Source organism: Maniola jurtina, chromosome 15 (genome assembly GCF_905333055.1).
Source record: "Maniola jurtina chromosome 15, ilManJurt1.1, whole genome shotgun sequence".
NCBI lineage: Eukaryota > Metazoa > Arthropoda > Insecta > Lepidoptera > Nymphalidae > Maniola > Maniola jurtina.
The window spans coordinates 5,151,688-5,172,932 of record NC_060043.1 but is presented as its reverse complement, the minus strand read 5'-3'; the positions used below and the strand labels follow the sequence as shown (position 1 = coordinate 5,172,932).

Below are 21,245 nucleotides of genomic sequence, written 5' to 3'. Positions count from 1 at the left end.
GATGCTCATCAGTCATCATCACCGACCAGAAAAAGAAGTTCATCATCATCATCAGAGCAATTTTGTTTATGGTAAGGTATAAGATAGGTTAATAGTCTGAGTTTGGTACTTTGAATTTGACAGTACGTCATGTTGACAATGACAAAGGTCTAGGAACTCTTTACCTTTTTTTAAACAAACAAAAACAAGTCAAAACTATTCTGGCTAAATTAGTAATTTTTGAAACTTTAATGAGGTTTAATTTAATTAAACCGTTATTTAATGTTAGGACAGGAGTATCTAAGTGTTCTGTGGCTAAGACATTCTTGTATTTACAGATTGTATCATTTATGATCCGGCCTGTTCTATCCGCAATGGGCATTCACTATAAATGTCGTTCCCCAATATATCCTCGGTCAAATGTTGAAAGATTTCCTGTACCTGATGAAAAAGTGCCATGGTCTTCTGAATTTAAGGAATATAAACCATCTAATTATACTTCACCTACTATTGAAGGCAAACCGTGGGCAGATAGGGAAATAGGTAGGGGGAGATAAATTCAACCTAACCCATATAGGTACCATGACCATGTTTGAAATTATCTGTAAAAAAGCTCAAGCTCCACCGTGCAAACCTTCACAATCGAAATATTTTATGTTGATTATATTGGAAAAAAATTACAGGTAACCCTGCCTTCACACCAAAATGGAATGATATAGATGGAAATGTCAATAGAAAAAGTTATATGGGTATATATCAGATTAAGGACAGCTTTCCACTAAATCCAGTAGGCAGGACTGGTATCTGTGGTAGAGGAGTGCTTGGCCGTTGGGGACCTAACCATGCCGCTGATCCTGTCGTCACTCGGTGGAAAAAATTAGATAACAAAGAGTAGGTAAAACAATTATTACTTATGTATTTTTGGTAGTTAAAGCAATTACCTTTGTATGTTAAGTCAAGGCCAGCTAAAATAAGACAATTCTCTTTCAACTGATAATAAATCATTGATTTTAATTATTTTTTTTAAATTTTAAATTCAAAAAACATGCAAGATATTTAAATCATATTTTGATTGCTTTTTTTAATTTTTTTACACTTCATATTTTAATTCTTGATTTATTTTGAGTTCCAATAATAAAAAAATAAAAAATATATATGAATTCTTAGAATTGCTTTATAAATATTTCAGGTCTGTTCTACAATTTATAGCAATCAAAAGAAGAGACACAGGAGAGTGGGCACTTCCGGGAGGAATGGTGGACCCTGGGGAGAAAGTTGCAGCCACTGCCATCAGGGAATTCCAAGAAGAAGCCATGAATTCATTTGAGGCAACTGAAGGTTTCTATTTAATTACTTTTATACTCCAGATTAATATGTATATTTTCTATAAAACCTTTGCAAGAAAAACAATTAAAATAGGGGTAAAAATGAAGTATGTATTCATTATAATCATTAAAATGGCAGAAATACTTGTAACACTCAACCCTAAGCCGAGCAAGTTGATGCATTTGACTCAAATCAAATATTTTGTATGCTCACTCATTTGGTACTTGTCCCACTGCCAACGAGAAAGCAATTAGCTATCAAATATTCTCTCCCACAAAAAAGATACAATTGATATCATTATGAGAATATTCATAATAATATCATGAGAGAAACTGTAGCAATAAGAGATAAATATAATATTAATTGTTGATTGCTGACTACGGACGCTGCTAGTGAGAACTCTCTCTCCACTAGTTAATCACAGCAACAAGAGCTATCAAAGAAAAACGCGCTCAGCGACGCTCTCTTAGCTGTCAAAAATGTTAGTGTAAAATGCGCCGTTTGCGTAGATTAATATATGACGGGTGATTACTCGCCTGTTGCACTCGCAAACTCGCTCATGCCCCAAGGACAAAACTACTCAACTACTAGGACTCTTCTTGTTGCTCGCCAACTCTCGTTTTCAGTTGAACTCGTTCCTTACTCATAGCTATTATTTTGTCATATGTTATTTTACTATAGTCTGGGATTAGACAAATGCCTAGCTACAACCAACTCCAGACAATATTCCACATTGTTTTGGGTTTTGCGAGTACGTCATATCCATGAGTGCATTTGAGACCTCACATATCAAGTAATATCTAACCTTTACGAACGTATTCTAACAATAGTTCTTTGCCTTCAGATGAAAAAGACCAATGGAAAGAGAAATTCCACAATTTCTTCAGTGATGGCATTGAAATTTACAGTGGATATGTAGATGATCCTCGAAACACTGACAATGCTTGGATGGAAACAGTGGCCTATAACTTCCATGATGAAACAGGTTTAATAGTAGGAGCATTCAATCTTAAAGCTGGCGATGACGCTGTCGGTGTACGATGGGTGGACATTACAGCTGATTTAAACCTCTATGCAAGCCATAAAGACATAGTCAATGCAGTACTTAAAAAACATACAGAAAAATAAGTGAATTGTAATATAGAGTGTGACTTGATATTGTGAAATGCTTTATGAAAATAAAAAACGTATTTATGATATCAATTCATTTATTTACATATCCTTTTTAAATAATATAAGCTTCTAAGAAGAGAAAAATAAACACATTTTTTTGTTTTGCATTAACACCAAGTGTCAACCTATGAATTATACAAACTTGAGGAAAGATAGAGGCTCCATTATACTAAACAAGCTAAAAAATCTATCTAAATAAATAAGAAAAACTGATTATCCTACCTGGATGCTGAGATATTTGCGAAGAGGACTCTATCTTTTCACAAGTCTGTGTCAAGCAATATTAGTAGATTTAGCATAAAACTTGGTCCCATGCTAATTAATCTTATTTAACAGACTATGTGGTCGTAAAATGACCAGTTTTATTTACATGAAGTAACGCCCTTTTACAGATAAATTGCACATTCTATTATTATTTTGTATATTACATACATTGTACATTTTTTTTATATTAGGAATGTTTTTCGACATAACTAATATATTGCCTATTCTTTCAAGATCCTTTCTCAGCCACAGGGATGTGTAGGAGGAATTCAATTAACACTTCAAACAGAGCTAAGTTAAGGGTAAGTACCTATGGAAATCTTCATCCTATTGGTGGGCTTCACACATTCCTGAAAGAAAGGCTACCTTATACCACAGATAAAATAGGCGAGATGGCGAGATTCAAATGTCTTCCCATGTAGATTTTAACCTGTACACCATTGAGCTATTCAAGATTACAATAATTTGACTCAATAAATTCAATGCAAGTACTTAATTAAAGTTTGAACTAAATTTTTGTGCACCCCTAGAATGACTTTTTACAGTTTCAGTTTCAAAAAGAAATCTGAGTTTTGTTGATTTTAGGTTCCAAACAAACTGTAATGTCTTCTGGCAGGACGATGGACAAATGAGATCACGCCAGGGCGTACAATGCCTAGAATTTATTGAAAAGTTTGACGTCTTCAATCGTTTTCTGTAGCAGCAGAACATGTTGTATTTGCATCTTAGCTCTGGGGTCACTTACAAAAACCATCAAAAGTTTGTGAGTTGTCCAAACTCGTTCTAGGGGAACTGGTGACTTGAACTCAGCACCGAAATTCATAGGGCGTGGATTTACTAGGACCCCATCGTGTTGCACGCAAGGGACTGATATGTGCGGTAACAGTTCACGTCGTTCATAAGCCGTTGAATATTTTGCGTAAACGTTGGTAGATCCTGGAAACAAGACGCAAAAGTACAATCTATTCTTTAATAAATGCTAATATTTTTAGTATGTGGATGCTGCTTTATAGAAAAAGTATTTGTGACACTACAACAGCAAAGGTTCTTGCATAATATTGTGCGCATCTGACTCCTAACATTTTAAAGCTATATTTGACAGATCTATGTTTACTCACGGTTTGAGAAAAATAAAACCAAAAAAAATTATAGTCACGCTCAATCCTCAACCAGCATGATGAAAAGTGAAATATGGCTATGAACTTTGTAAAGCAGTAACGCTCGAGCGCACTCCGTATACACAATCTTCAACCTTACTACCATTAGATAGGGTGTGTTTTGCAATGGCAACGTACCGTGTCTGGCGGGAAGTCGGCGAGCAAGCGCACATGATGCGGCTCTAAACCAGGCAGTGTCTGAAGAAAATGTGGCAGGAAGGCGCGTCGGAAGGCCACGAAGTCCACGGCAGCCATGGCGTGCACGGCCGCGAGAGCTTCGTCGAGCAATAAGGCTCGAGCGCCGCCTTCCACCAGCCCCGATAATAGCACCGTTAGCACCGAGCCCATGAATTCGCTACGGAATATTGCCTGTAAAAAATGTGCGTCGATAAGCTACGTAACAATGTTGTTAGGTTACGTTGAATTGAATGGCTGTTTTAGACAAATAAGTCAAATAATACGTAACAATGTTGTTAAGTTAGGCTGAATTGAATGGTCTTTTTAGCCAAATAACATTGCCAAACCCAAAGTCAAACCATTTATTCAAATTGGGTACACTTTTTGATGATGATTGAATTAATTATGAAAACTTAAAACTAAAACTACGAGGGTTCCAAGCGCGGCCAGCACTACGAAAAGCCAACAACAAATTCACCCCGGACCCGTAAACCGGACTTAGTGTCCGGTATAAGCAAATAATTTTCAGAAAAGCTTGACACTATAGCTATTTAATATTGACATCCATACAGCCTCAGTTCCATACAGTATGTATATTATTCCAGAACTAGTTTTTATCCATCATGATTAAATCGACTTGTGCGTCTTTTATTGTCTTGATAATAATTGCATTTTAGCGGACTACTTTTATCGCAGTTTATTTAAACTTATTTTACCGTAAAATGATTTGAACTATACTGATGCATTTAGTGCAGATGAAAAATTAAAAAAAAAATCCCATCGCTTCACTCGCAATCATAGTTACTTTGTGATATAGTTTCCACTTGGTGTTGAGTGTGTCGAGCGTGTTGAGGTTGATGCGCAACAGTTCGATGTCCGGCTGCAGCAGCGCCCGACCCAGCGCCGTCAGCGCGCCGCGCAGCTCCGCCGTGCGCCGCAACGCTTCCTCGCCTTCACACTTGTGCGGGAAGAAGTATCGCCATCGGTGTACTAAAACGCTGCGAAATTAAACAAAAAAACATTTAAATAATTGCAAGTAGGGCCGTGGCGACGACCTGCTCTCGAGTGGGCGGGCAGCCCGGCGGGTGCGTCCTGCGGAGCGGGCAGCGGCCGCGATGTTTATACATTCCATGCCGCTAGGCAACCTCTCTCGATTAGGATTCGTCCGCACGTCTTTCTTCCAATTTTTTGTAAGTATTAAATGTTCTTACGCGCTCAAATAAGCTTGCCGTTTCCTGCCCTCCACGCTCAAACACTCCAAACTACCCTTCCAAACCGCAACATTTTTTTTAACTTGCTTTACGTCTCTGTGTTCTAGCCTTTTTGGGCCTAAACCTCAACACGATTGCCTTTCCTTACCTTGCCAGCAGTCTGTGCGCTGCGCGTGCTAGTGTGGGCGAGGCGGGATCTGCTCGAGGTAACACGTGCGAGTGTAACAGGTCCAGCACTGCATGGACGCGCACGCCGCCTCCGCCCGCTTCCACACCCAAACGCACGCACTCCACTAAACGTTCCAAACTACCCTCGCCGTCGCCCGAGCCCCTGATGAAAGAAAACAAACGTTTCGAGTCCTGCAGATACCGCTAGGGATGAGATACGACTCCATTTATAAATAACTAGTAGATCACCCCGAACTAAGGCCTTGCATCTAATAATAAGCAAGCGATATTTTTCATAATCAGCACCTTGAAACCCCCCCATATTACACCCATATTATGCATTTAAAAAACACGTCGGCTATCTTGAACTTAAAAATGGATATCATTTCCGCAATCAGCACCCATCTTTCTTCTTTCTCTCTGGGCTGGTTTCCGCACTTAAACGTTTCCGTCTGTTGTGCGTCAATCAGCACCCATATAGGTTTCTTTAAAAATAAGTCTGTCAAATAAAAAATGGCCAAAAATTTTGCAATTGAAAATAGACATCACACGTAAAACTTGACCAGTCTTCTTCTTTCGTACCTTTGTGCTACCTCAAGGAAGACATCAATAGCAGTGTACGCGAAGTTCCCGAGCTGTGGCAGCAGTGCTGTGAAGAGAGCCAGGAAGAAGTCCGTGATCTCGGCGTCCGCGCCGCACGCCGGCTCGCACAGCATGCGCAGAGCGCTCTCCGCTGCGCTGCATATGCCCTCAGCTATTATCTTAAAGCCAACCAAATAAACCTTTAAATATATATCTGCATATGTGTCACAGTTATTGACTTATTATAAGAGTACGCTAGATAAGGTGCGGGAAGGGAAGAGAGGTAAACAGCTAAAGAAAATCGAGAGAACATAATATTGTGTGTTGAAGTTTTCTAAAGCGAGGCCTTTTACAGGGATACACGGGGCGTTGCGCAATGCTTTGTGCGGCGCGGCCAGATGAAACTTAAATTAATTATTATGAGTGTTCATGATACAACAGCGTTGTCGGGTGCCTTTGATTTGCTCGCGGCAAACATCGATGCGTGCGACGCAGCTTCACTACTCGCGTTCTCCGCAGCGCGGTGCGTAGGGTAGTTGTGCTACAGGGTTGCTCGTGTACCGCTGCGGGGGTCGCCACCCGTTTCTTCATGAATGGAATAACCATTAGCCGCCATGTAAAACGTGCAGCGCAACGCCACAAGTGTCCCTAAACGAGACATTACCTTCTTGGCGGCGGTGGGTGCGTCGGCGAAGGCGTGCAGCAGCGCGGTGAGCGGCGGCAGCGCGTGCGCCGGGCCCGCCGTAGCCAGCGCGCCGGCCCACGCGCCCAGCAGCGCGCGCGCCGCGTCCTGCGCGCCACCCGCGCCGCTCACTCCACGCGCCAGCACCAGCGACACCAGCGCCTCGCGCACCACGCCAGCCGTCTGCATCATCGTCACAATTCATTAAACAAACTACTACTATTACTAGATGATGCCCTCGATTGTCTACGTGGATTTAGGTTTTTAAAAATCCCAAAGGACCTCTTCAATTTTCTGTGATAAAAAATAGCCTATATCCATATATTACGGGAGCACGCTATATGATGTATGTCTCTGTCCGAACAAATGATTCCTGTGACTTAGTCTACGTGGAATTAGGTTTTTGAATCTCCCAAGGAAATTTTTCGATCTTCCGTGATAAAAGTAGCCTATATCCGTATGCGAGATGTAAGCTACTCCTTTGTAACAAACAGATGATGCCCACGACTGCCTCCACGTGGAATTAGGTTTTTAAAAGTTTAAATAAAAACAAAATATATAGATTTAGAGTCTGGAAAATCCACGGACGCTGTAAAAGGGAATGTAGTGTTGTGTAGATCATATCAAAATTTATAAGTTAATGATGGTGTACTTAATACTTTATTTAGATTAAACTTGCCTTTGGTTCTAAATAATGTAGAGAGCGTTGAGCGTGATTGTATAGATCGCCCAGCATGACCATCAGATCGGTGGTGTACTTGACGTTCTTCGACAAACTGAGCAGCAAGTGTGCTGCCGCGTGACACAGAAGTGGTGGCTCCTGAAACATTTTTAGTATATTTTAACTATGGCAGTGCATCGCAAGCGGTACAGATGTTCTATTTCACGAAGACCGTTTTCAGGGTGCCGTACCTCAAAAGGAAAAAAGGAACCGTTAAGACCTACCCACCTATCAAATTTCATGGTTTTATTTCAACGGGAAGTTCCCGATAGGTATTTTTGACAAACAGACAGACAACGAAGTGATCCTATAAGGGTATTTTTTCTTTTGAGGTACGGAACCCTAAAAAAGAGAAAAGATATGTAAATAGATTACCGGCACATCGTGCGGCACGAGGAAGGGCAGCGCAGAGCTGAACAGGCTCTCCATAGTGTGTAGCGGCACGCCGCACTCGCTCGCGTAGCAGCACCAAGCGCCCATACACGCGAACATTTCCGCATGCCTGTACATGTACAGTCAAAGGCCGTAAGTCGTTTAGCACCTTAATGATCATATTCGCGTGGCACAGTTATGCACATGTGTTAGATGTGTGTGGCGTGTTTATTGACAAAGGTCATAAGAGCGACAGGTTTTTGATGCAATAGTTTCGCGGAATTTCTACTCGAATTCTGAGACCGACCGTACATCCATTTTAATATGTGTATTATTATAAGACTTGAACTCACAGTATAACATGAGCGCGGGCCAGCGCAGGGGACGGATGCGAGCGATGCGGTCGCGTCAGCGCGGCGCCCGCCAGCGCACTCGCGCAACGCTCGACCAGCGCCGCGCCAGCCGCACAGCCGCGCCCGGCGCCGCCCACGCTCGGCGCAGCTCCGGTACCTGTACTGCCATGCTCCGGCTCTGGTGGGAAACACGCATTTGAAAATTACACAGGGAAAACAAGTTAAAATCATAAATAGTGTACTTGTCTATTTCATGAAACGGTTGACTACTTTATGATATGATTAAATCTACAATCGTGCCACTACATATCCAATCCATCCATCACTATGTATTCGGTAAGATTTAGTGTGCAAAGAACGTGCGGTGCAAATTCCGTGCGTACAGGGTCTAAAAAAGCTTACCCGCAAGTAACGATGGCGCGAGGCGGCCCAGTACCCGCGTCAACGTGGCCAGGTCCAGCAGCGCGGCCAGCAGACGATCCGCCTCCCCCGCGGCGCCGCCGCGTCCAGACGCGCGCGCGTGCACGCCCGCCAAGCATTGCCACCGTTCCATCTACATTTTATACATCTTAATTTCCACCATAATTCATTATAATTAAAAAGCCGTGATAGCCTAGTGGTTAGGATGTCGGCCTCATGTACAGAGGGTCGGAGGTTCGATCCTGGGCGATCTCTAACTTTATGCCTATGTCACTTTCCTGGACTTCAACTATATCCATGTAAAAAAATCTGGTCAATCCGTTGCTCTGTTGCGGCGTCATTGAGGGACAAACCAATAAATCAACAAACAATGTTTTGCTTTTATAATATGGGTAGTGCTTATATTTGTGAAACATACCACAGCAGTAAAAACGTCCAGAGGCGCCAAATCCGCCACTCGCGCAATACATTCTATACAGTGTTTTAGGAACTTCTGCCACTCGGTTTCTCCCTGCAATAAAATATATATTTTTCATTTACTATTCACATTTTTAAGGACCTAGTAATTTACATAATATAAAATTTTCGTAATAATTTTTTTAAACTAAAACTTGAAACAATTTTTTTTAAGTTACTATTAAGTATTTTTCGACTATATATGTAAGGGTACCGGTCCACTAAAAATTTGTGGAGCGGAGCTGTGTAATTCAGCAGATCAATCAGACTAGTCATAAACAAAATCATCTTCCAACAATCCAATTTGTCGATGCACACGCATTAATTGACAGACACCCTTAAAATAACGTGTATGATGCGTATATTTCGAGAAAGTACTCATTATATTAATTGCTCTATGTGTCAACTGTCATGTCACAAGGTGAGTCCTGTCTCAAAATGTATGCACTATATGCTACTTACATCATCATCGCACACGTCGTTGTCAAGGTGTTGCAATTGAGCTTTGTTGTGCTGAAACTGTATCTTGTTCAACACGCCATTCACCAGCGCCTGAAGGGCTTCCCAATACCTACCAAATTATATAAGCTTACAGAAAAACTTTATACAATGCTTATTATTGGTGAAAAATATTTATACAAATGTTACGCAGGTGAAGCCAGCGGCTGATACATAGTGAGCCAGCGCAACATGCATTCCCATTCCCACGTACGAATACGACCCGTATAGCTGACGCGGCGTAATACCAGAACCCGCGCGATGTGGGAATCGTAATATTAAGTTAGAATATTCTCATCCTTAGAGATAAGCACTAGTTTTAGTCTTTTCATTTAAATGTAACTTTGAATATAATTATTATAAGGATATTATCGCCGACTAGTTTTCTTCCATCCACCTCCTGCGAGCCTAAACATTACTCAAAGTCTCTCAAAATTATAGTTATATTTTATTTTCAACTACTTGATGCCCGCGACTTCGTCCGCGGAGATTTAGGATTTTGAAAATCCCATGGGATCTCTGATTTTCCGGGATACAAAGTAGCTTAGGTCACTCTCAAAGTCTTACTATACCTATGCAAAAAAACAGGTCGATCAAAAAACAAACAAGCTAATAAATCAATGAACAAACACAATTTCGCATTTAAAATATGGGTAGTGATATTTCATGCTAGCAATCTACAACTTCTACAGAAGGACTTCGTCTGTGTTGGCGTTAGCTGGCGGGCTTGCTCTGCCTTTTTGGTGTGTTTTTTTTTTGTTAAAACTGACTGGAAAGCGCTCTAAGGGGGTGCCATGCGTATGTCGGCGAGCGCCGGCACAGACTGGGTCCATACTTGTATAGTTTAAACAAACTTGACATTGGATAATCTTTGTAAAGCCAGACGAGAGAGAAAAAAAAAAACTTCTACAGAATTGTAACGGGTTGCCATATTTTGAAACATGCGCGTACGTGTCGTTTTTTTTTTTTTTTTTTTCTTTAAATCTGGCTTTACTCTGATTAGCCAATGTCAAGTTTGTGATATTTTCAAGTTATTGAATTTATACAAGTATGGACTCCGCCTGCGCCGGCGCCCGCCGACATACGCGCGGCGCCTCTTTAGAGCGCCTCCCAGTCAGTTCCACCACCAAAAAACACCAACCAACACAAAAACCAGCCACTCTTAACAAAAAAAAAACACTCCAAACAAGCACAGCACGCGCGCCAGCAAACGCCAACGCAGACGAAGTCTGTATGTGTCGTTTTACACAAAGGTTAGTAAACACCGCGCGATTATCTATGTAATCTGTGCCACTACGCACCTGCATATCACACACGCAAGCGTGCCAATTTGTGTCCACTTTTTAAAATACGAATTCACTATGAACTTTGATATTTGCTAACAATAGTTAAAAAATCAGAAACAAGAAATCTCGACTTACTTAGGAGTGTCTTCCGGTTTTAATACGTCAATGAACTGTATCCATATATCTAAGCAACTTACAAATGTAGAACATGTTGGCACCTGAAAAATAATAAAATAATATAACAATTATTTTTAATAATTTTATTAGGAGTACATAAAGTATTTTGAGTAAATATACCAATTAAAAATGTTGCAAGATCAAGAACTGACTATCTTAGCTAGATATTTAGATCTTTGTTATGGATAACTAGCCCTCTCCCTTGGTTTTCTAAGTATTAAATAAAGCATTATTAGTTACTTCAGAAAGTTGTTTTGTTCTTAAACGTTAGTATATCTATACATATTGCTTTGTATCCTTATTATATGTATTTTTGAATATTTACCTGGAATGTGTACTGGAATAAGTATGACAAGAAGTCTATAGCATCAAACTCGGGCTCTGCTTCTAACCTCTTGAAATGCAGGGATACAAACAACTTTAGGAACTCGGCCAGCTTATTTAGATAACTGAAAATAAATATTATTTATTTATATAATTATCTTCATTAATGAGAAGTGTCAGATTCGATTCTCGGCTGAGTTGATTTGGGAAATTATGATTTTTAAATTGGCTCAGTTCTACACACTCTAATTTTTTTTAATTATTAAATAAGGCTTGCAATGCAATATTAGGTATGAGGAAATCAGTGTGTCTAGTCCAAATGCTTGAGCGAAGCGAGCCTGAAGCACTCACTCTTGGTGCGCGCGCTGCATGTGCTGCGGGTGCTGCGTGAGATGGCGCAGCAGGCGCAGCGCACAGTGCTGCAGGCGCAGCGCCGTGGCGGCCGACGAGGGCGGCGCGTACCGCCGGTACAGCAGCTCGCACACGCCGCCCAGCCCGGCCAGCGCTGCCTCCGCGCTCTGTGAACAGGGTGCCTAGCATCACTGCACAAACATGTGGTGGAGATGGATCATTGCACAGGTAGCATTCATTTTTTCCAATTTTGTAACAAGTAACTACTGCAATTTTTCTAATAAATATTTTTATTAATAAGGGGCACCAATGCATAGTTGGGTTTGTGTTAGCTCAAGTAGCAAGTGAGGAGTTGGTGCTACGGGTGTGTAACTGCTATCCACCAACTTGAATGAGTTTTTCATAATTGTAATGCTGTCCCATTTAACTGTCAACTCACAAGGTTTAAAAGGTTTGTAAAGATACTCCTCACCCCTGCTCTCACTTTAAACTTTAATTAAAAAAGATACCAGATCAATGCAATGCTCACCTGTGATTGTGTGGCAACACTGCCCCAATAAAAAACTGTGGTAACAAGTGATGGCGGGACGTGTGATGAGAGCGGCAACCAGAGAAACAAGTGCTGCAGTGTAGTAAGGCACTTCACTACTATTTCCATATTTAGTGCTCTAAAAATAAAGTGCATTGTTAAAAATACAATTGCGAAAAAATATCATTTCATTAATGTCCGAAATCCGAACATGAGTAAAATAATTCCCATAAGAAAACTTATGTCCAGCAGTGACTATTGGTTGATGATGATGATGATAATATTAGGTATATAAAACCGGCCCCCGATTGTGTAAGGAAAACGTATTCTTCGTAATCGGCAGCAAAATCTGCCCTGTGATTGGTTGAATTTGCTGTTCACATTTTTTTCAAAGCCAATCTAGGGGGGCACAATTTGCCACTGATTATGAAGGATACATTTTTCTTACATAATCACAGGGGATGCTGTGCAATAGCTGTCAGCTTTTTCAATTTTCGTGGCGTAAAATGTACTTACTTGTCTGCTGAATGTACATCATGCGCATTGGCCAGTAGATCAGGCAAAGCCGATGTTTGCGGCAACCCTCTGGTAGGGGACGGAGGAGGGTTGGACTGGCCTTCCTTTTGAGCATTCTTCTCCAGTATGGCTGCAATATTATATCACAAGCTATTGTAATTACATTAATATATGATTTCCTATATTTAAAGGGTTGTGAAATCCATGCCTAAGAGTTCTCCACAATGGTCTCAAAAGTATGTGAAGTCTGCTAAATCTATGGCCAGTATGATTAACAATAGTCTGAGCCCTTCTCATTCTGAGAGAAAAACCGTTCTCAGTGGCCAGTGAGTGGTTGAGATGATGATGATGCAAGTCCATCACAAAAGCCTTTTCTTAATGGAAAAACTAGAAAAACTTAAACGTGAAATAGAACACCAAATAAAGAATAAGGCTGTAAAATATCAGCTAGATGCATAGCAGTGACACGTCAGCATTAAACACACAAGAGCCAAAGCGAGAGTGGACTAGGAATATTTGTATAGTTTGCTTTTGTATAGAATAATGTGTAGTGTTATTCTTCATAAAAAATACTATTGCAGCCGCTGGATTAAGCCTGTGAAAGCCATTTTTACGTAAACAAGTACTTATTTCTGCTGCATATAAATAAAAACACAAAATTTGTATTTCTTTCGATTTTTGTGACACAAAACACTGTCAAATGTAAAATTATCTAAAAGCACAAATTGTTTTTATAAGCTTACCACTAAGGGCTGCTAGCATTTGAGGCATCCCTTTAAGCATAAGACGTTCAAGTTGGCTCCTCCTAGAGGATAGCAGTAATACGCCTGTATCACGAGCTGCACCCAACTCTTCACTGGCTGCTTGAGCTAACACCAACCCAACTATGCATTGGTGACCCTCACATTTCAGTAGCTGAGGAAAAACGTGGGTAGAACACATACCGTCAAATAGTTAAAAAAAAACAAAAAAAAAATTCAATACCTAACCCCAATCACTACAAATTAAAAATAATTTAATTTACTACTGAATATTATATCATGTACACAAGAGTTAATGGTAGTTCTATATTTTAGAACCATTATTGTAGCACCTATTTTATAAATACCAAAAAAAAATTTGCTGCACTCTCATAGCACAGTAATAATATTATGATATTTTTCTACTTAGTTGGTTTCATTTTGATTTCTACTATTCTAGATCCTCAGAAAAAATTGCTAAGGATATCTTTTCTGTATAAATAATAAAAAATACCATTTTTTCTTTGCTTTGAAATTGCTAAATGCAAAATCTCAAGTTTCTATCTCCAGAGATATAATATTATGTCCCTTAAGTTTATTCCTTATCGTATACTTACAGATAAATGCCTTTCATACTCACTTCTACAATATTGCTGAAAAAGTCAGGATACAGATGTGGCCAATCATAGCGAGCAATGGAGACTAGCAGTGCTGCTAGCTTGTTCCTAATGAAATACAACATTGTTTCATGTTTTGTCATCAATTCATTCATCAAATTCAAACGGATTTCTGTTTTTTCATTGTCTGATAGACTAACCCATTGCTTATTTATTATTTTCTGGAAAAAAAAAGTTGCCAGATTTATGGTATTGTTTGGCAATAGAATAAATTCCAAGCATTCATTGAGCAGTTTCAAAATCAAATATGAATAAAAATAGAATTTACAATACACTGGTACACTGGTTTTAGTGTTCAAAATTAAATGTGTAAAGGAGCCAAGAGTTAATCTCTCTTAACAGTGCAACACTTTAAAACTTATCTGTCAGACACACAAGCAGCCCAACTTTATTCTGTAGCTACATTGATAATGATAAACAGGATGTTTAACCATTAAAATATGCTTAATTAACTTTACTAGTTGAACTTTCAACTTACCTCTAATGTAGTAAGTATAAACATTAAAACATATTGATTGTCTGATTTTTGGAGAAATAACAAACAATGCTTCCAAGAATCGCGATTATTGGAAAAATTCTCTAGCATATTTTCAATTTCTCTTTTTCTGAAATTATTTGTTGTGGGTGCAAAGAACTCCGACATTAGCATCTCTAATGAGGCCAACGCCTCACTTATTTCGAAATCAGACTGTAAACAAACACGACCATTACATACGAAAGAAATGCATAAACAATTAAAAATAAAATCTGCAATTATTAAACTTCTTTAAAAAAGAGCTAACTTCTTATTACAAAAAAAATTCAGAGAAGATATCACTTACCATGATTATAACTATAGTGAAAATTTACATATTGAAAGAAAACCGTGTGTTATTGTAATAGTGTTTGACACGTAAATTAAATTAAATACAAGTATGGTTTATTTAATAATATTATAATTGGATGAAATATTTTTATTTTTTTTGGTTAGATTTTTTTAGTCAATTTTTCTTCATTTTGTTTGTCACTGTCATATTGACACTTGACAGTTGACGACATCAACTTTGAAAAGCGATACTGCCAACATTATACATATTTCTAAATGTTGTTCAACATGGATGAATGATTACTAATGTTGTTGGCTGCCTAAATAGGTAGGTACTTGTTGGATTCTAATCCTGTCGAACCATGGTCTGACTCATCCTTAAACAAAGAACTTACTTGAATCATAGTGGACTTGTCAAAAGCGTTTATATCCCATAAATAAATAATTTTAGGCAATATAAGTCACAAGACAACCCTTAACGAAAAAAAAAAGAAAAAACACAAAATACTAAACACACAGTATGATCCAGCTACAGTAAAAACTAATCTAAATAAAACTGTTGTTGTCGCACCGATGCAGGTTGGACCAATGTTGGGTCAAAATCAAACTTACTGGTCTGTGGTCATTGAATGTCAGAAACAGTTAGTACCCAGGGCCGTAAAATAAATAAACAAAAAAAGAAAGTCAGAAATCACAGACCAATAACATTGGATATCAGAAATTCAGAAATTCCCTATGAAATTCTAAAAAAAAAGCAAATCAAATCAATGAAAAAAATATTCTACTTTTTTGATAAAAGTATCGCGTATTTCTAGTTAAAATCCAAGGAAGCTCTGCATCCAAATCTACTTTGGGACTTGAATGAAGATATCATGGAAATAGAAACTGCTCAACCTAATGAAGTGCAAACACTCCCAAATGAAGAACCTGCAAAGTCTACGAATGCAGACCAAGAAACTAATGCAGCAGCACCGGCCTCTTCTGTAAACGGAAACGAAGCTGATGCCGGCAATCAGCTTTTAAATCCAAAGGATGTTCAAAAACCTTCTCCAAAAAAGCCCAAGAAACGAAAACCCAAAACACCGCGTGATGTAACTGCTCCACGCCAACCACTCACCGGTATATTATTATTTTTAAACATTTTTAACTTTACTATGATTTTCTACCAATCGATTTACAACCTTATTATAATTTCTCAATAGGTTACGTACGATTTCTCAATGAAAGACGTGATCAGTTACGTGCTGAACAGCCAGAACTTGGGTTTGCAGAGTTGACAAGGCAGTTGGCCAGTGAATGGAGTAAACTTCCAGGTGAAGAAAAACAGCAATATTTAAATGCAGCTGACCAGGATAAGGAAAGGTAAAATAATTTTTAACATGTTATAATAGATTTTTGGCTTGAATATTAGGTTAATATGATAGTCCATGTTCTTCTGTGACACTGTTATGGACTGTACAGCAATAATTAATTAAATTTATCTTTTTGGTCACAGATTAATTAATACCCACCCATAGATAAGCAACTTTAGTTCCTCTTGCTCAAGCAGGGACTTGTAAAATATCATTTCTTCTACTTTATGTTCACTCCAGCAATTGTAGCCTAGTATACCGCAACCCACCATTGCACAATAACCTCAGAGAAGTTTGATTCAATTTTCAAAACAAATCAATTATTTCTTTAAAAACTTGAGTCACTACTCACTATAGGTTCATCTCACAATCTCACATACAAAATGCATTTTGCCAAACAAAAAACTAACCACAGTGACAAGGTATCATTCGTCACATTCTGATAAGGGCTTAAATGAAAGCTATCGCATTTTAACAATAAGTCACAATAAGGCATCTTTTACAGATTATTGTTCTGATTTTTTGGTTAACAAAGCATAAAATATTAGTGACTTTCCTACTACTATTACATTCATTTCCAACTATTATCTGCTTGGAGCGGGTTCTAACTGACTTTACCTTTTTTTAGTGTAAAATCCTTTTTTACCATTAAGCATAATATTAAATACTTTTTCTCTTTAAAGGTACATAAAAGAATGGGCTGAATATAAAAAAACTGATGCCTACAAAGAATTCAGGAAACAACAAATGGAACAAAAGGACATGAGCAACTCTTCCAAAAAAATAAAGCAGAATACAAATATCAACAATGCTGTGGTAGACACAGGTAATTATTATATCTACCTTTATGATTATAAAAATAAATTTGCTACCCAATTACCACTTCAACGTAACTCATTGGCTATGTTGGCCACTTTGGTTCTTCCATAGATCACCTTATTTCTGATTTGGTCATGTCGAGAAACTTAACATAGCTCTTTCCATTGCCTGCTGAGTGACTGAGCTTTTTTATGACACCCATTTGTTAGCAACCATGTCTCATACAATATAGTGTGTATTTTGTAGTAAATCTCTAGAGAGCCTCGATAGCTCAATGGTTGAGGAGCAGACTGAATTCTGAAAGGTCGGCGGTTCAAACCCCACCCATTGCATTATTGTCGTATCCACTCCTGGCACAAGCTTTACGCTTGATTGGAGGGGAAAAGAGGATTATTAGTCATGATTAGCATGGCTAATATTCTTTATTTAAAAAAGATACAAAAAAACTGATGAATATTTTTTGTTCCTGCAGCAGCTACACAAATAGCAGAACAGAATGTGATCAATGCAAATGTAGCAGCTTCAGCCGCAGTCAATAATGCTGCCAGACAACCTACCCCACCTCGACCAAGACCTTGTATCACACCTTCTGTAAGTATATAAGTTTGAACGATAAGAATAATATGTGATTACTTGCAGTATTTGGCGTCAGGTAAAAAGAGCTCTGGATTAGTGTACACTGTAGGGAATGCGCAGCAGAATGGAGACCCCTGTTTAATTTTGCCTTTATAGCTACACTTATAAATATGTAAAGTTTGGATGTTGGTTGTTTCTTCATTAACAGTATCCATACTTAATATTATAATTGCGAAAGTGTGTCTGTCTGTCTGTCTGCTACCTTTTCACGCCCTACAGTTTAACCGATTTTGACTAAAGATACTGAGTTAGCTTATATCCCGGGGATGGACATAGGCCCAAAAATCAAAGTGTTCCCACAGGATTCCTAAATACCCATCCGCTTAACCGATTTGCATGAAATTTGGAATTGCATCCCTGCAATTGACATAGGCAACTTTTTATCCCCAAAAAGTTCCCATGGGATCTTTAAAAACCAAAATCCACGAGGACGAAATCGCGGGCATCCTCTAGTTTAAAATAAATGGGGCAGACTTTTACATATTAGTATTAAAAAATTGCTATTAACAATGCACTTCATTCAATGTAAAATTTTCAGGGTGAAGAAATGGCTGGTGATACTGATATCCCCATATTTACAGACCAGTTCCTTCAGCATAATAAGCTTAGAGAATCTGAATTACGGCAGTTACGCAAAGCTAATTCTGATTACGAACAGCAGGTAATTTATTTATATAATGCAGCTTTTTCAATTACCTAAAGAATAATATTTCCCATTCTCCTTTCCCCGCAGTATGCTTAAAAGCTGGCCAAGTGCGAGTCAGACTTGCGCACCAAGGGTTCCGTGCTGGGCTATTTTTTCCGAAATTTTGCACGATAAATCAAAAACTATTATGCATATAAAAAAAGATGTTTTAGAATGTACAAGTAAAGCCCTTTCATGTGATAGGTACCCCACTTGATATAGTTATCTCACTTTGAAAATATGGATTTTTTTACATTTTTATAATATGCAGATGAAGTTGCGAGCATCATCTATAAATGCAAAGGTGTATCTGTCTGTTACCTTTCACTGCTCATCTATTTAAACAATTTAACGGTACAGAGATGCTGGCATCCTGGAAAAAATCAGACTTACCACAGGATATAAAGAAACTTAAATCCATGCAGATGAAGACGCTGGCATCACAATATCCTGTTATAAATAAATGGAAGGAACAACATAACAAGGACTTCCTTCATCACAGGCTTAGATATTGTTTTTTTTTTTAATTTTTAATATGTAAATAGCGAGAAAATAAATTATTTGTGAAACAGAATGCCATACTTCAACGCCACGCCGAGGAAGTGAGCGCAGCCACGTCGCGCCTCCGCGCGGAGACCGCGGCGGCTGCTGAGCGCACGGCGGCGCTCGTGGCGCATCGCCGCGCACTCGTCAGCTCGCTAGTGCAGGCCTTACAGTCAGTGGCATTACCGTTGCAAGGTGAAACATTGGCTGAGATCTTTGACTTTGCTCAGCTTTAAGATTGAGTTAAAACGAGACAGATTTATGTGAAAGATATACCTGTCTCTTTTTAACTCTGTCTTAAGTCTGAGCAAAGTCAGAGTGCGCTTTATAGATCTTACCCTCAACGTTTATTCATAGTGCGCTCCATAAAAAGCAGTTTGATTCTCTGAAATTTTGTAGACCCATTTGTAGATACAAATATTTGCCAGATTTACATAAAAATCTGTTGTTTCCAAGTAGTTAATTGGGCTGCATGCAAATCTCTCAACAAGTGCTATCTGCAGTGTTTCCTACCAAAAAAAACAGGTCAAGTGTGAAAGGGAACCACCATACAGTCGTACAAAATACAACACTATTTTTTGTGATGAAACCAAAAATACATGATTTTCGGGTATTTCTTGAGCTATAAGACATTGCTACCTGCCTTTCATGATTGTAGGTAAATGGGAATCACCCTATAGATTTTGATTCTCTTGATGGGTCTTGACAGACAACAGACAATGAAGTGATTCTATGAGAGTTCCATTTTTCTCATGAGATATGGAACCCAAAAACTAGCATTACTTAGATCTGTCAAGCTTAGTTTCTGTACAATTGAATTCAGGATTAGGATTTTGAGTTTTGAGAAAATTAATTTGAGATTATTACCAATATTTTGAATTATGACTTCCAGGTGGATCTGTTGGGGCATCTGACAGCAATATAGAAGAGTATATGGAAAAACTGCAAAGTTTTGCATTAGAAACTAAGAACAATCCATTGGTCAAACAGGCAAAGGATATTTTAAACAAAGTAGAACTACCATCGATTTAAAATGATTAAATAAAAAAATTAATATTATTATCATTGTTTTTTTATTTATATTGTTTAAAATGTAGTCATTAGTGAAACACCAAGTAATATAAAAATTGTCAGTAGGTACAACTTGATAAGTTATCACTATCTCACTAGCACACTGGTGATGGCCAGACCAGACATGCTGCCAACAAATGGTATACAGCTCTATGGTTATATAATATATACATTTCATATCAGTTGCGCAGTCAATATGGTGTCAGCAACCGGGATCACCCACTGGTGGCACAACCAATAATATGTACAGAAGTATTTTCAAAGTCTCAAAGATTCACTCAACCACTAGTTGCGCTGCCAGGGATGTTATTAAAAAAATAAAATAATATGAAAAGTTCAAAATGTCGGCGGTTTGGCAATATCTTGGGCTGCAAATGCGCCCGAACATTACATAAAATTGCTGATTGACAAACACTGATTATATACTTTTTTTTTATTAAGTAAATTAAGTTGTATGATATAATAATATAGATAGTGTAATACTTTATAATAAAATTCCACAGTCAATCTTGCCTTAACAAAAGTTCAAAAAATCCATTAAAAGTACCTATGCTCCTGGCATATTATAAGTACAATCAAAGATTATGTAAATGATAAAAAAGCATGGATTTGACTTGCTCCAGCAATGCGCGGGGCTGCAATTGCTTGTATAGTATGGAATACTATTTTAAATTGAAGAATTGAAAAGAGCAACGGCCGAGTTTCTTGCTGTTTCTTCTCGGTAGGGCGGCATTCCGAACCAGAGGTAAATTATTTTGATGTTTCAAAAGCACTAGTAAAAGTCTACTTGAATAAAAATCTATTCTATTCTATTAGATGCTCGCACAATAATGTGTATTTTTTTAAGGTTTGTTGTACCTTTTGAATTTGCTTTGAACATTCAATTAAGGCTCAGATTAAACTGTGAACTGCTAAATCATAAATGTTTGAGAATAAGGAACCAGCTCAAGAACCATACTATAAATCATCGTAAATCCTTTCACATCTCTGTGGTCTTATAAGCAAGAGGTCCCGGGTTCGATTACTGGTAGGAGCACTTTCGGAATTTATGATTTCCAGAATTGTCACTGGTGCTATGGCTAGTTACCACCCTATCGCAAGCAACTTAGCGTTTTGGTACAATGCTGTGTAGAAACTGATATGGTTAAGGGTTTGATAAAACTACCATACACCCCTTCCGAGTTAGCCCAGGTGA

At 38.5% G+C, this 21,245-nt stretch overlaps 3 protein-coding genes across 5 annotated transcripts; 2 read left to right on the top strand and 1 right to left on the bottom strand.

Moving 5' to 3' along the window:
* The first annotated feature begins 149 nt into the window (after positions 1–149).
* Positions 150–2,504, top strand: LOC123872776 (ADP-ribose pyrophosphatase, mitochondrial). Its single transcript, XM_045917302.1, has 4 exons — positions 150–522; positions 663–870; positions 1,169–1,317; positions 2,150–2,504. Exons 1-4 carry the CDS (start codon positions 231–233, stop codon positions 2,431–2,433), a joined length of 933 nt encoding a protein of 310 aa, XP_045773258.1. The 5' UTR covers positions 150–230; the 3' UTR covers positions 2,434–2,504.
* Positions 2,505–3,163: 659 nt separating this feature from the next.
* Positions 3,164–15,131, bottom strand: LOC123872773 (exportin-6-A). Of its 2 annotated transcripts, XM_045917298.1 has the most exons (22): positions 14,961–15,131; positions 14,618–14,827; positions 14,103–14,300; positions 13,466–13,637; positions 12,723–12,852; positions 12,207–12,345; positions 11,678–11,844; positions 11,328–11,451; positions 10,961–11,043; positions 9,504–9,612; positions 9,004–9,096; positions 8,568–8,718; positions 8,166–8,343; positions 7,816–7,942; positions 7,399–7,539; positions 6,702–6,902; positions 6,038–6,216; positions 5,436–5,618; positions 4,882–5,074; positions 4,038–4,268; positions 3,536–3,678; positions 3,164–3,484 (listed from the first exon to the last, which is right to left on the bottom strand). In XM_045917298.1, exons 1-21 carry the CDS (start codon positions 14,961–14,963, stop codon positions 3,580–3,582), a joined length of 3,111 nt encoding a protein of 1,036 aa, XP_045773254.1. In that variant the 5' UTR covers positions 14,964–15,131; the 3' UTR covers positions 3,164–3,484; positions 3,536–3,579. The 2 variants fall into 2 exon arrangements, with proteins under 2 accessions (XP_045773254.1, XP_045773253.1); XM_045917297.1 differs by having other exon boundaries at positions 3,164–3,678.
* Positions 15,132–15,640: 509 nt separating this feature from the next.
* Positions 15,641–20,038, top strand: LOC123872775 (high mobility group protein 20A). 2 transcript variants are annotated; one of them, XM_045917301.1, is made up of 7 exons: positions 15,641–16,063; positions 16,216–16,306; positions 16,980–17,122; positions 17,588–17,706; positions 18,290–18,412; positions 19,009–19,174; positions 19,872–20,038. In XM_045917301.1, the coding sequence occupies exons 1-7, from the start codon at positions 15,817–15,819 to the stop codon at positions 20,009–20,011; spliced, it is 1,029 nt and encodes a 342-aa protein (XP_045773257.1). In that variant the 5' UTR covers positions 15,641–15,816; the 3' UTR covers positions 20,012–20,038. The 2 variants fall into 2 exon arrangements, with proteins under 2 accessions (XP_045773257.1, XP_045773256.1); XM_045917300.1 differs by having other exon boundaries at positions 15,643–16,063; positions 16,147–16,306.
* Positions 20,039–21,245: the final 1,207 nt, after the last annotated feature.